The 15571-nt window shown below is 41.7% G+C and overlaps 1 protein-coding gene across 1 annotated transcript in view; it reads right to left on the reverse strand.

Annotated features, from left to right (window-relative positions):
- The window catches only part of PHACTR1 (phosphatase and actin regulator 1), a gene marked incomplete at its 5' end in the record, with an annotated part of 316860 nt that extends 301664 nt beyond the window's left edge, over positions 1–15196 (reverse strand). The window contains 3 exons of the mRNA XM_082752655.1: positions 1492–1638; positions 3121–3267; positions 15136–15196. Coding sequence (XP_082608781.1) covers positions 1492–1638; positions 3121–3267; positions 15136–15196 — 355 coding nt within the window. The remainder of the gene's footprint in view (positions 1–1491; positions 1639–3120; positions 3268–15135) is intronic.
- Between the last annotated feature and the right edge of the window lie 375 nt (positions 15197–15571).

Genomic DNA, 15571 nt, shown 5'->3' on the forward strand with positions numbered 1-15571 from the left:
CAATTATTTCTTTTAAAGGAATACCAGGTTTGAAAGTAAAGACAAATTTGAGCTAGCAGGGGAAAGGGGAGGAACAGGAAGAAGCTAAGTGTAATTATCAAATTTTCCAGTGGATTGCAGGAAAGAGGTACCTAGGGACTTGCATGTCCTCAGGAACTTGTAGTAAAAACAGCATGCCCAGCTCAGCATAGAGATGTGAAGCACCAGGTGACCTGAAGGTGTCTTGCTCTTAACTGGTTTATCTATTTTTAACTACGTGACATAACATTACCTGTGACAGCACAAGCCAGCTCAGGGTTATTTCAGCAATCAAACAACCATACACAGCCTCATGTGATTTACACCTTACTTGCAGTGCTGCTTTCTGTTCGCACTCCCAGTTCTTCAGGCCTGAAAGGTGGCATCTCACCCTGCACTCCAGCCTGTGCTCTGAAATGGCACCCAACTTACCTACAGCTTGGTGTTTTTTTAAGAAGCCATGGTCAGAAAGAAATAACAACCCACTGTACGATGTAGCCAACTGCTCTGTTGATGGTAAAACCAAACCGTGTATTACCCATTACCAAGGGTATAACTACATTGAGTATGACAGGAGGGGGAGGGGAATCCATTCCATCACCAAATGGAGGAGAAAACACATCTCCATCACCTCCAACTTTCAGCTGGCTGAAAGGGGGGAGGAGGGATGGGGAAGGCTGCAGCATGGCAAGCAGCAGCTCTGAGGCAGCCCTTTTCCCCTCTCTGCTGGCAGGCTCAGCTGAAGAAGGGGTGGCACCACAGGGTATTACACAGTTAGGTCTGTTTGCTGCTGGGACAGGAGAGAGGCAGCAGTGGGGCTTCCTGGCTATTGATCCTCTCTCCCACCCCTCCAAACAGAGGAAGTGTGGTGTGGTGCAGAAACCCAACAGAAAGTACTTTGTTTTCCTCTGTTTTGGAGAGCAAATGAGCTCTGGTGTAGTTTGCTGTTGACAGAGCCCATAAGGGAAGAGAAGGTCAGGCAAGGAGGGAAAACAACAGGCCTGGCAGGAAAGGCAGAGGACAGTCACCACGTGTGGCATGAACAGGAGGGGACAGCCGAAATCCCAAAGGCGCCATGAGGAAGAGGCAGCTGAGAGGACAGTGCAGCAGTGGAGAAGGGGGACAGGAAGGCCGGGCAGGGAGGCTAGTCCCGAGGCCTGTGAGCATGGATGTGGAAATTTAGGCAGCTGACAAGGCAGACCGGAGAGCGGCCAGCAGAGACAATAGCAGACCTGGGGAGCCAGGGCAGCCGAGGCAAGCTGCACCCTCCAGGGCCAACCTCACCACACGGAGGGGATGAAGGGGAGGCAAGGCTGCCCGGCTGGGGTGGGCAAGCAGGGCAGGACCCCGAGCCCTGCGGGGATGCCCGGGTGGGCGGCTGGGGCTGGGGGCACACACAGGTGCGAAGCAGCCGCTCCGGGGGAGCTCGGTGGTGCCCCGTGTCCCCAAGCCCCTGGCCTCGAGGTCGCTCACCTGCCTCGAGGTTGAAGGAGATGCGGGCCTCGGCGAGGTAGGGGGTGTCGCTCTTGGAGCGGACGCGGCGGATGGGTCTGCGGTCGATGTCCTCCTCGGAAGATGCCGCCATTAATGTGGGCACGGTGAGCAGCGTGGCCCGGCGAGCTGGCGAGGGCGAGCGGGCGGCAGCGGGCAGCGGAGCGGGGCCGGAGGGGAGGGGAGGGGAGGGGGCGGTCGGGGTTGGGGGGGGGGGGGGAGAGAGGACGGGGAAGGAGAGAGGGAGAAAGGAGCGGAGGGAGGGAGGGAGGGGGAGAGAGAGAGGGAAAACCCGTCAAGGATCCACGGACGGGAGTGGAGGCCCTACCCACTGCCCCCCCGCCCCCGGGAGGACAGCTCCTCCACGGAGGGAGGCCGGCCATGCAAGCCTCCCCCCTCCCCCGGCACTGCCCGGCACACCCCGGCCCTGCCCGACCCCCTCCCCGAGCACCCCCGCCTGGCCCGCGTGCTCCCCACCGCCTCAGCTGCCCCCCGAGCCCCATAGGGAGGCCGCGGCTTGTGGGGTCATCCATCGCCCCTTTCTCCCCTAAGCGGGGGTTTCTAACCTAGGCCAGGTGCCCGAAGCGAGGCAGAAGGGCCAAGAAGTTTCCAGAAACAGGCAATCTGTCCTGGCGTCTTGAAGCACCAACCTGGTTGAGGTTCCCTGTGCAGCATTTTTTTTTATTTTTGAACATCCTTCCCTTACAGGTGGGCACTTCATGCTTCAGTCATGCAGGCAGGTGAGTTTGAAAACCCACCTTTGTCTTCTCTATTTAATAGCTTCCGATAAATGTGTTAATTCTCTTCACGTGGATGTAGGCTGCCTGCCCCATTAGGGCACCAGTGTCAAATGGAAGCTCTAGATGTTAATGTAGGTGAAATTATTTAAAATGCTACTTTTCAAAAATGCTAAATAAAGTGTTAAACACTTAAGAATGTGTTCCAGTGATTGTAGCAGTTCATCCTATCTAATTATTTTTTTATTATTATTTTATTTTTAACAGGAACACAGTCACTTAAGGTCAGTGAGTTGTCAGTATCTCAGAAATCTTTTGTTTTGGTCAGCTGCAATATCAAATGGAGCAGTGAATGCCAGGGGCTCAGCAACTCTGCAAGCAGCCATAGTGGCATTCACAGTTAGGAATTTTGCGAACAGCTTTCTCACTCATTCCTGCAAGATCAGCACTTTTCAGCCACCTTTCTGCCAATTGAACTGGTAGCTGTTTGGGGGTGTGCCGGATATTTTTCCATGGTTGTACTATTAGGTTTACCTGAAGTTTGCTGTTAGGACTAATCCCTTCATACAACTTTACGAGAACTTTCATGTTTCTGGATGACCAGAGTGGATGACATAAGATCTTGCTTGCAAAGCCATCCTCTTTGCTTTGATGTTACTAGCATAACCCAGCTAATGCAGGGGGAAATGTCCTATGTTAATAGAAATGCAGGTGTTCACAGCAAAACACCTGTGACATCCCTGGACCTCTGGTGAACCACCATACTACTGGCAAGCAAGGAGGTACCATCCAGTCCATGTGCATCTCAAAATAAATAAATAAATAAAAATCCAACAAAACCAGCATAGGCTGTTTGGGGAAGGGATAGTCTTACATGTGTCAAGGTTGAAGCAGATCCTAGCTTCTTCTAAGTATGGGGTGTCACTCTTAGACCGCAGTCTTCTAATGGGTCTCCGGTCTATGTCCTCCTCAGAAGAAGCCGACATCAGTGTGGGCACAGTGAGAAGAGTTGCCCGACGAGCTGATAAGAAAGAACGAACGAATGAAGAAGACGATAGAAGGAGAAAAGAGAAAATGAAAAGGGGAAAAAGGGTAAGGAAAAAAAATAATAATAAAAAATAATAAAAAAGAAATAAAATTGTTTAATGGAAAAGAGAATCTGTAATACGTGGTAGATGAGGCTGTTTGCTGTGAGGTCCCTGCCTCACATGCTGCAGAATTTATGTTCTGCACCAAGTAATACAAAGAGCACAAAAGACTGATGCACTGTGTCCCCCCAAGACATAAGTAATACCCCTGTTTCGGACACGGATTTCCTCTTCACGGTTTGCTAGTTTTGCATCTTGCATCACTCTTCACAACTTGTCAACAGCCACAGTCCCTCCTTTTCTGAATACTGTGTTTGATACAGTGATATCTGAGTATCACTGAGGAAGTAGTTAAGTGTTCATTTAGTTTGCAGAAATTAGAGGGAGCTATGCTTGGAACACATGAAATGATGTGTACAACAGCTATCCAAAAACTCAATTCCATGGTGTCTTAATTTGGGCACTCAAAATTAACAACTAATTTTTGTTCTTGATCACTCCATGTCTTAGTGTCTTAATTATGAATTGGGGAGAATCATTATTTTCTTTCAGTGGGTATTTTCTAAAAATATAAATTCATTAATATTTGTAAAGTGTTCATATATTTTAGTGAAGCACCAATGAAAACCCCATGAGCAAATTAATATTTCTATCTTCTCAACAGGCTCTAAGTGGCTTGGGGCCATGTCTTCAAGGAGGAGAAAGCAAAATATTTAATATTGTCTCATTTATTGAGTGCTGCCCACTGATGAAGCGAGTGGTAGGAGAGTAAAAAATTACAGTGTCATCATGCAATTAGAAATTGTACCATAATACATATGGATTTAGAGGCTGAATTAATGTTGTGGAAGGAACCTTCATTCTGGCATTGCATAAGTATTCGGCACTTGACCTTACAGCCTTGATAACGTCCCTTCAATGTAGGTGTTTTTTATGTGAAATGTAATGAGTGTCTGTTGATTGCTTTGGAAACTGAGCCTATAAATTACAAATCACAAACAGAAAAGCCCTATCAATATATCCACCTGACTAGAAAAAGGTTGTCACAAACGCTGGGCAGAATCTGTCTGATCACTGAAAGCTTGAGTACCATGCACAAGTACCCTGCCAGTATGCTGCTCGTCCCTCTACCCCATACAGAGTTGGAAAGAGAATTTCTACTGAAAGCCCATCCTTACCCTTGATGTGGGTCTATTAACATTATTGTGGGGCTCTGTAAGAGCCTATACTTCCTTAGATAAGAAGGTGCAGTAAAATCTAGGGCTTGAGAATTTCAAACTATCACATGCTATCCTTTTATTATGACATGGACTTTCAGAGAGCTGGTTTCAGCTCTGGTCTGCCACATGCGCACACATACATGCCCAAAAATCAGACCTGGCATGCCTTTGTGTTCAACCTTAAGAAGAGTCTAAACCATGGATATTTCTCATGGTTTGGGATCATCTGGCACAAGTCCTTATCTCAGGGCTTTTGTAAGTCACCACACTTCAAATAGCTAATAATGAACTCTATTTTCCTGCTGGGAATGGAGAGCACAACTGATGGTGACTAAGAGCAAATTTTGCAGCCTTGTAACTGCAATTCTTGCTTTAAAAAGTTTTTGAGTGTTCCAAATAATATCTGTCAATCAGAAGCCTTCAGATGCTTAAACCCTGAGTTAGGTGTTAGATAAGATAGCTTATAATTAATATGATTTAACAAAAGCTGTCACACTGTATTTTTCAATTTGCAGAATTACATAGGTTACCAAACAGGAAAATCTGTGCTGCTAGGGGTAGCAGTTATTTCTGGTCTAATTTATTTGTTTTCTGGTTTTAAATAGATTTCTTTCAAGTTTTTGCTCCCTCCTAACACAGCTTCTGAATTTGAAGTAAAAGCATAGGGCAAGAGTTGAATTTGATTTAATGAGGTCAGCTATTTAGATTAAGCTAAAGTAAACACTGCTATTAGACTGTAAACTATTACTCCATTGTAGCAGGGATGTACAATAATGAAGATGAAAGAGAATGGAAAATTTCTGCCACGGAGAATTTTGTGTACTGCATCATCAAATGTATACCAAAGGAATATTTATCTGTATATGAAGTCAACATTGCAAAAAGCATCTCATAAAAGAACCATGTAAAAGATTTGTCCTTTAAAACTGGTATGATCTAGCTATAGTTAAAGTCAGTGAAAGGCCACCCATGCACTTCAGGGGTGGCTGGATCACAGCACAGGAGACTATTCAGAAAAATAAACAAACAAACAAACAAACAAAAAACAACACCAAATTGCATACACATTTATTGTACACACAAGATAAGTGAGTTTTTCTGTATTCCTTTATAAATCATATTTTACCTTTTGGGTCAAAACACTGGGATCTGGTCTATACACATTTTGACTAGAGGTAGGTGGATGTTGGAAAATATTTCCTGGAGTATTATTTACATATTATTTTGACAACCATGATTATCTCCCCTTTATGTATATTATCAACTGCTTTCAAGAATGCCTGGAAATTTTAAATAAACATTGGAATATATTCAGAGGGAGCTAATGTGTTGGTGTTTTTTTGGCAATAAAAAACTAAGATCAATTATTTCACAGCTGTGGAACAGGAAGGTATAATTGACCACATTCAAATATCCATATGGTGACACTGAATATACATGAATGGCATGAATATACCTGTACACACTTTTCCTTATGACCCTGTGTCCATCACTGACAACCAACCAGTGTTTCTAGCTTGAGATACTTTCCACAAATGAGTTCAGCGTCTGCTACACATTTTTAGGAGATGGCTTTTCAGGAAAACTAGGAAATATCCCCTTGAAGGTGCTGGAGTACAGGAATGACATTATGATACATGTTAAGGGGCCCTCTTATGCTGCAAATGGATTTGAAAGCAGTGTCAGAAAACTCATTTCAAGCAGCCAGTCTAGCATTACACAGAACACAACTTAGTCATTTTGGTTAAATTGTTTTGTTCCATTTGCATTGTTCCTGATGTGATAGGGTTATGCTACGATCAGTATGTTTTGCCAACATCAAGTTTGGTATTTGTTAGAAAGAGAAAAGAAGGTAGCTAATGGAGAAAAAAAAAATGAAAATAAAAATGCTGTAATATATGTAACGATGCTAGAATTGATTGCATATAATCTCATATTTGTTGTCTCAAAACACTGTATGTTATTGAAGTATGACACAAGCATGCATTTGGGAGAGGGGAATGGAAAATACATGAAGGATTGTAAGTGTGTGTTTAGAGACCTTTAAAACATGTAATTTCAATATGTTTAGTTACATCTGAAGGTGGTCCAGTTTCTGAATACTGTTTGAAAGTACCAAAAACATGGGGGACAGTTTGCAAAGAATTATTGGTGGTTTCTGTTTTTTCCATTAAAATACTTTTTCACATAATTTAATACAAATATTAGTACTAATTTTGATTGCCAAGAACTAGCTTTATGCTTTGAAAAGTTATAATATATTTTTTTAAGACTAATGTTTTTAGAAGAAATTTGGACATTTTTAATCAGAAAAATTTCTGAGGTGGAAAGTCATCCTCTTAAAATTATTTAAAGAAAATGTGAAATACTCATCTAGATTTTCTTGTCCACTTTTATTAATCAACTTTTACTGAAATGTTTTAAAAACATCGTATTGATAATACAAGTACCCTAGTCATTTTTGGCTTAATAATTTCTTCATCTAGAAACTCTAGTTTACATAACAGTTTCTCACTTCTAAATGGCAAAACAAACAAACCAAAACAAAACAAAAAACACCACCTCTTGAGACCTGATGTTTTTAATCTTGCTACAAGCAAAGTGCTAAGATGTTTCTGCTGGAGATACCTAGACCTAGATGTGTTGGAAAGGCTATCTTTCTTTGTATATAACCACGAGTAACTTCAGATAGCGCACAAATGGCTGTAAAAGAATATTGGCTTCACAACAGAAATCTTAAAGAGCAAAAACTCATTTATCAGAGCAAATTTTGAACAAGTTGGTAAAATACCTGTGAAAACATTTTAATTGCAGTGCTGCTGTTGCTGACTGAGTAGGATTTTTTCTTGCTACTTATTTTCATTAGAGAAAGGTATGAGTTTCTGGTTTGATTTACTGCATTCTGCTGGCATCCTCTGCTCTTTCAGTTTTCCTCCTTCATGCTTTGGTGGAAAGGGCTCACTATAGCATCACATGTAAATAATTCACACAGAAATGCATTTTTGGCTACATATGAGCTTTAAAAATGTTGGTTCCCATAGGTTTTGATGTATCTAGAACATGATAATCTACCTGTGCTAAAATATTTTTAGTTTGTGAATGTTTGTTAAAGACAATCACACAGTGGGTCCAAATGGATGCTTACCAGAAAAAGAAAATCTCGTGGGCTGATTTAATGCCACTTCACTTTTGTCTTGTTTTAAATTTAAGTGATAAAGAACATCATTTCAAGGAGTAGAGATGTGAAATAGGGTTTGACTGGCAGGAGAGGGAAACAGTAGAACATGTGTGCAAGCACTGGAGAGGACATAATTTGGTATTTATGACAAATGATTTATAGGTTTTTGTCTCCCGGATAAACAGAGAAGTACGTGCATATGGATTGTTGTCTCTCTCTAAAGTGAAGCTGTTGAGATCTTTGACACCAGTTTGATGGACACCAGTAATCTGAAAAAAAGTACTCAGATATGTGGTTGCAAGAAATAGATCATAGGGCAAAAGACATCCACTTTGGTGCACATGCTTGTTATGCTGGTTTGTGATATTTAGTAAGTTTATGCACAATATGCCTACTTAGCATCTGTTGTACATTTTAGAGGAAATGCGCTTGTCCTTCTTTGAATCCAAAGGCATAGGCTAAAGAAAGCAGAATATATGTAAGTATCTTAAAAGAAAGAAGGAAAAAAAAGAAAGAAAGAGAGAGAGAAAGGGAAGGGCAAGCAAGCAGCTAGGTGATTAGGAAATAGGGACAAGTAGGGGTTTTGTTATTTTAAATTATTTTTTAGTTTAGTTGAAAAAATTAAATTTAGTGTTCAGAATATTTTTTTTTCAAGTGCTAGCCACATATAAGTTTTCCATAGTTTCTATGTTAGGGGGTATAAAGAACAGGGTCGCAAACATACTAGTTTTATTTAGATATGCCACTTAGAATTAGAAGATTCTAATTTATTCCGACTTTAATTTGGCTGACTGGATATTGAAATAAATGACCAAGAAGTAGCTGAAGCAGTTACTGCAACTAATCATGAGGTATTTATTTTTTATTGCTGAAGCTAGTCTACCTGACTCTGTAAGCCAGAGACTTTCGTCATGGTACTCCATTGTCTGTTCATAAATTCTAAATAATGACAAAAGAGGTGCAAAGGGGGGAAAATGTTTAAAAAGGATAAGGGCAGGGTTGATGTTGATCAATTACTTCCTTGTATTTAAAGGGAGAGAAATTGATTACAACAGCTCATTTGCTGTTATTAATTTGCTATTGTTAATGTTATTAGTCTAAGAACTAATAAGATTACATGAATAAGAAAAAGACATGCAAAATTACATAATTCTGAAGAGATGTTAATCTATGGGATGGATTATTTCTAAAATTTGTGTGGGTGGAGTATCCAAACGTTACTTTACACAAGGAACATCTACAGTGGAATCATTCTGGACTAGGATTTGGGGATACTGCAACAATACTTTTGTGAAATAATGGACATAATTTAGTATGCAAAAGCAGAAGGGAAGCAGCACTGGGTAGTCAGCAATGATTAAAGTCAAATATCTAGAATGAGTCAGCACTGCCTGAATTAAAATAAATGAGCAAAAGTGAAGCACAGTGAAATAAATAAATCGTGGCAACAGAGTGGAAGAGGGGAATGTGGAGTTAAGACTGTAACTGGGAGTATTTTATTAAACCTGGAAAACTGATAGAGCAGGATTTTCTGAAATCTCTTGAGCAATAATTCCATATGTGTCTATACAATCCTGTGCATATATTATCCATTTGCCCTATGTACTATGTTCTTGCTTATTTCCATACTTTTTTTTCTACTTTGCATTCTTTTAATCACTCCTTACAATCATCAAATAGATTGCAGGAATGTTGCAACCAGTAAGAGCATATCTCTTGCAAGTGGATCTTTGAATTATTTATAGGTACAAAGATAGTTTAAGATAAGCCTTCAACAAAGTTTTGTTCAGTTATTTAAATATTCACAGTGTATCTTGCCAAATGGACTGGCAAACAACTTTAACGTATGTAGGAACATCTTGGAAAATTTCAATTAATGCAGTTAATTTTAAGCTTCATGCCCCCTGCTGGTGCAAAAGGAAATGAGACTGGAAAAGTGGATATGGTTCTTGAGGAAATTATAAAAGATTTTATGCTTGAGTCAAAAGTCACCTGAGAGCAGAGGGGAACCTGGGTTCCCGTCAGGATCAAAGTTGGACTGTAGAGCAGGGATGGACTTGCACAGCCCAGAACAGCATCCTGACCGTGATGTACAGCCCATCCAGTCAGGTTCTGATTTGTGGCTGTTAGAGGGGGGTGAGCCCTGTGACCACTTCCATCAAACTCACAGCCACAGAAAAGTGTTATGTAAAGTCTGCAATAGGTATCTCTCCTTTTCTGAGGGTACCTGAAGCCTTAATTTATGACACACCAAACAGAAGTCATTCTTCTCTCTTAGAATTCACCTCAAGAGATTTTTTCCCATTTTGTACAATGGCAGAGAGAGGTTCCTTGTTTCTTGATTCTGAACAAGCCTAGGTGTGAGCCAATAGGAACCAGCAGCCAGGGCACTACATGCCATCCCTGTACCTTGTTTCATTTCCTGTGCTCAAGGCCAGCTCTCTGATACAACACAGCTGTGGAGAGAGCAGTTTGAGACACCCTGACCAGCCTTGGAGCTGTAAAAGAAAAAGCCAAAAAGCCTCAGGTACTGCTTTCTGTCTTTGGGAGCTGCATTTACCCTTTGCCTGCTTCCTGAGCCCATGGCTGGCTATGTTCCTCACTGATCGATGTCCTGGCTGCTGATTTATGTCCTGCTTGGCCTTGTACCTTCCTCATTGCCATGGACTTGTGTGGTGATCTGGACTCTTGGCTGAACCTGGGTGACCATCTCTGCTTGTGTGCTTCAGTGCTTTACCTCTCATAGGAGAGACCATGCCTCTGCCTGTCTTGCTGCCTCTTGGCTCGCTTTCCCTTGTGGAGCGGCCTTCTAATGCTGCTCTTCAATGCCAGCTTGCTCAGCTCTGACAAATATGAGGGGTTCCTTTGCAAGCCCCAAAGCAGGAGTTCCTTAAAGTTGAACTTCAAACCAGCTGTCTCTCCAAATGAGGCTACCACTGTTATGGTCTGCAAATTTACAGCTTTTGATTACAGCCTGACCTGTTTTATGAAGTTACTCCGTTTCCTGAGTTAGGTGCCTTCTTACTTGTCAACATGGGATTCCTTCTGTGCAAACAAATGCCATTAGCACAGCTGTCTTCCATCTGAGTTCACTCCCTAGGCTTTTTTAATTTGTGTAGAGAATGAGACATGATTCATATTATCCCAAGGAAGATGTCTATGATTAGGTGAACTCTGCTCTCAAAATGACTGAGACTCTCCAGTGATACATGTTAGTCAGCTAGTCAGATGTCTTGGATGGAAACGTCTTCACTGAAGACACCTAAGAGGTAAGTGAGCTGCATCCTACTCCAGGCCCCATTGTATGCTTTCAGGCCTTATGTCTGCAAGCCATGGTAGATTTGTGTTTAGAATACACTGACATTCAGGAGTGACTAATATTTTAATTCCCCACACTTCAAAGGCAGACTTTTTCAAAAATGTAACTTCAGGTCCGTATTTACATTTCAGATTTGGACTTTCCTAGGGCAAGGGGCTGGATCTAGGGACACAGTCCCTTTCCTGCTTCTGACTTGCAGATGCATCACCAGGCATTACACAGTTGGCAAGGACACCCCCATCTCCTAGATCCTAACATACGGCCACAGAAGAAACAGTCGGGATAGGGCTTAAGATATTTCTGGCTGGTATCTGAAGACTACAGCCAGCTGGCTTCATTCACTAAGTTTTCTAAATCTAGATAATCTTTGCTGCCAGATACAGCTTTTGGACTTTCCATCCCTCCTGCTTCACTTTCCTTGGAGGAAATGGGGAGCAGCTGTTTGAACAGCACATGCAGCCTTGAACGGCCAAATATCCTCTGTTCTGTGCTCAGCCCACAGGAGTGAGGTAAAAGCTGCTGTTGCAGAAAGAGAGGATGGGAAAGAAGGCAGCTGATAAGGTAACACCTCTCTCCTCCCACCCTACAGCAGCAAGGGCAGCTCTGCAGCTTTCTGCAGGGGTAGGAACGAGATGTGGGCATTAGTGCAGGCAGTATGGGATAGAGAACCAGCTAGCTGCTGGGTGCCAAGAACTTGTTTCAGTCCCTATGCTGAGGTCAGGGTATCCTGCATGCAACTGCAGAGGAGCTGAGGTCATCTGGGATTTGATATCCTTTGCTAGCAACGCCATCATAGCTCTTCGAGTTCCTTCCAAACATCTTGCAGTCTTGTTCCTTCCCTTCTCTTCCACCCACAAGGAGTGGGTACAGTTGAGAATGAGTGCTTTCCAGCTGTTGTTTGTAACATTGTCGTGTCATTAATGTGAAAACATTGAAAATGAGTTTTTGTTCTTGATCTGGAGGATCAAAGGATTAAAAAGCAGAAATATTCCAATCTCGCAGAAAGAGTAAGTGGGTCCTAAACCCCTATTCTACAGCCTGTGAACAGAGCATATTGTAATGCAGTAACTGTAATAATAACTAAAGTAATAATAAATGTAATGCATTTTGATGTATTTTTTAATTAAATGGCAAAATACCATAGTCTTCCTTCACTCGAATCTGGTATAATACCATTTTAATGCATAAACACAAGCTCTGTGATAGTATGATTTGTTAGTAACATCGTGTTATTTTATTATCATCAAATAGTTAATTGTGATCCCATTAGGTAGATCTGGTGGCAGTGCTTTCTTGCACACTTTTTTTTTTTTTTCAGTTCCAAAGTAGCTACTTGAGCTAAGCTATATATGTTAGAGGGGTGCCTCACAATCAGTATGGGTTTGGTTGTTTTTTTGCTTGTCTCAGAATGTTTAAACTAATGCAGTTTAACTGTTTTTCAGAAGGCAGATAAGGAAAAAGAAAGGTTCTTTTTGCCCACATTTGGAGAAATCATGCCATTATCTCATGTAGAAATGCCTGTGCTGTGAAAGACAGACTTAAAATTGGCACAAGGTACAAAGATGACAGGAGTTATCGGAGCCATACAAGCAGCACCAATGCACACCGAGATAACATTGAGTTCTTTGCTGTATAGGGTTAAGAGCACAGAGAAAGGGGATGCTACCATCAAGAAGTTTGAGGCTAAGGGTGGTAATAAAGACATTTGCTACAGGAAAATTTGTTGTTGAAACTCTTCCAGAGGCTTATTGTTTGGCCCACTGAAACCAACTCTGTCTCCTCATGCTTGGTGCTGCCTCAGACAGTGAAAGCCTCCCGAAGCTGCTCTTGCACAGGCCACCTTTCACCTCTCACACTTTCTATTGCTAATGGGGTTGTCTGTCCATCCACATCTTCAACCACCTCTCTTGCTGGCAGGAGATTGCCATGTTGCTACATTTGAGCAAGTAGAGCAGAAATGTCTCTTCTCTGCTCATAGTGATTTCCCTGTTGGCATGCAACTTGATAGAAAGCAGCTGCCCTCAACCAAACATAGACGTTCAGCAGGGGAGAGCACTAGACACTTGAGGAAGAGGGCTCACAAGCATGTGAGGTAAGTGATGTGGAGGGCAGGAGCTAGAAAAAAATGCAGAGAGAGAGGTGAAAAGTTGAAGGAAACAGAGCATAAGTTCAGAATGGCTTTTATATCAATGCACAGTTTACAATTACAGAGGTAATGAGGGTTTGAGAACCTCTGTACCATGCTCTGGTGCACAGTAGAAGCATGTCATTGGTGTCTTAAACAAAAGGTTTACACATGGGTGGACAGAAAGTCTCATATTCTCATTGCTGGTTCCTACTTGTTTTGTCCAAGGGGTAAAAGCCCTCATGACAGATCTTAAGGGACAGATCCTGCCCTGATGACCTGTGTATCAATGGATACATTTCTGCATAATGTTGTTTTTTTTTTTTTTTCTTTCTTCTGTTTGCATTTTAAAAGGCAAAATGATTGCATTAAAAAGAAGACTCAACCAGATGCTGAGGTGAAAATTTCAACGCAATGCAATTCTGTATGTGCTAACAATATAATTTCTCCAAATATGGGGAAAATGTTTTTTCCCTGCCTTCTTTGAAATACTTAGAGTGAATGTTGCCTGTGCAACCTTTATTAGCCACCTTGTGCATGTTGCTGTAATTGTCTTTCACTACTTGAATACATATTTCTTCCATAGTCCTCTGTACCTAGCCATGCTTGGGAAGGGTGCTGTTGATAAATTGATACAGCTTATAACTTGTACATTACATAGCAGTAACTTGTACATTTCTGAAATTTTGTATCTATGGAATAGAAAAGGCACTGTTCCCATAGGGATATTAAAGAACCTATTTTAATATCACTTTTATATAAATGCTCAGGCATCCACTGCATTTTAGAGATTGTAAAAAAGCGAGCAAAATCAGTCATTGCCCTCAGCCAATTTTAACCTGACTTTGAGGCGCTTAGCATTTGCCTCTGTTGTTGTTCAATGCAGAGGGCTGTGTTTTGACAATAGTTGTGTTTTTTTTTTCCCCTCAAACAGTTTTCTTTGAAATATACAGATGAAAATGTACCACAGTAACTGGGGCAGCAGCTGGGCAATGTAGCAGCACCTCAGTTGAGCCAAAAGTCAAGTGGCACTGACCCCTACATCTCCTGGGATGGTAGCATTCCCCATGTAGATTAGGTCTTGCTCTGGGAGGATGACCTACAGAGGGAAGGCCAAATTCTGGTGGCTTGTCTTTGAATGGGATTAGCAATTGATGAAATTAACAGTGGAAAAAACCTGGACTGTGTTTTCAGAGAATAGTATGCAGGCAGTACGTAAAAAGTAAAAGGTTGATAGAGTTGCTTGGTCCTTCAATTTTTATTCAGTTTAGTATGATGCTTGAAGTTTAAGGAATACAAAACCCTCCTCTTTGAAACTGTTTTATCCAAAAATAGAGCTAGTGAGAAAAATGTGAACTGACTTTACCAAAAATATCACCTATGTTGTGAACAATTCTCAGCTACCTTAAAGCAAAGAAGTTTGATTACTCCTTCACACTCCTGCACTGTTTCTGTTCAGTGGGGGACCAGCATTTCATTGGGAAGGACACAGACCCCTGAGAGCATGCTGCTTCTATGCAGCACATTAAAACATCTCAGATCTTTCCTAAATCATTTATTCCTGCAGCAGAAAGTAATACCGGACTGTACTGAGTGATCCTGACAGCACTGAGAATCAAGGAGAGAGGGGAATGGCACCACAGGGTAACACAGCATGCAGCTGGCTGTTCCCTATGACTTGTCCACTCTGGTTCTGCAACCCCAGAGTCTAGATCCTGTTTTTCCATTTTGCTTCTGCCATACACCCAGCAGCTTTCACATAGCTTTTCCTTATCCTCTGAAAGGGCACATCAGCCTCTTTTTGTAATCCCTTTTACACCCCATGCATTCTGAAGGCCTTTCCCTATTGCCTGTGTACATTTCAGTAGCTCAGTCACAAGGACTGGCCATTGACTGGCCCTATATATCTTAGCTGTACCATTAAAATAGTCAGTCTGAGATAGTGCCAAAATTTCTTACCTTGGGCTCCTTGACTGTAAAACAGTCTGTGAGCAGACTCGACATCCAAAAAGTAGTCCATTTTGATGGAACTTTATTTGTGTGTATGATACTCCGGTTTGGATGATCAGTCAGATTCCTGGGAAAAAAATAGAGATGTCAGATAGAAAAGTTGGTGAGTTTCTTTGTGGAAAGAATAGTGTAGGCAGTCATTAAAGTTTGTGGTTTGGATTATTAGGGTAAAAACATTTTCAAATCACTAGTTGTAGAACTTCACAAGTATCCTTTTCTATTTTGGGATATCTGGTTTAAATCTTTGTCTAAAGACATAAAAGTACTGCTACAGTGTTAGCAAGGTTCTTGGTGCCTTTCCAGAACCATCACCTTTATTCTTGCCACAGTCTCCATTTCTTACAGTACAGACTTTACTCTGCCTGTTACATTTGCTCTTAAAAAT

This window comes from Aythya marila (genome assembly GCF_965140915.1).
Source record: "Aythya marila genome assembly, chromosome: 2".
Classification (NCBI taxonomy): domain Eukaryota; kingdom Metazoa; phylum Chordata; class Aves; order Anseriformes; family Anatidae; genus Aythya; species Aythya marila.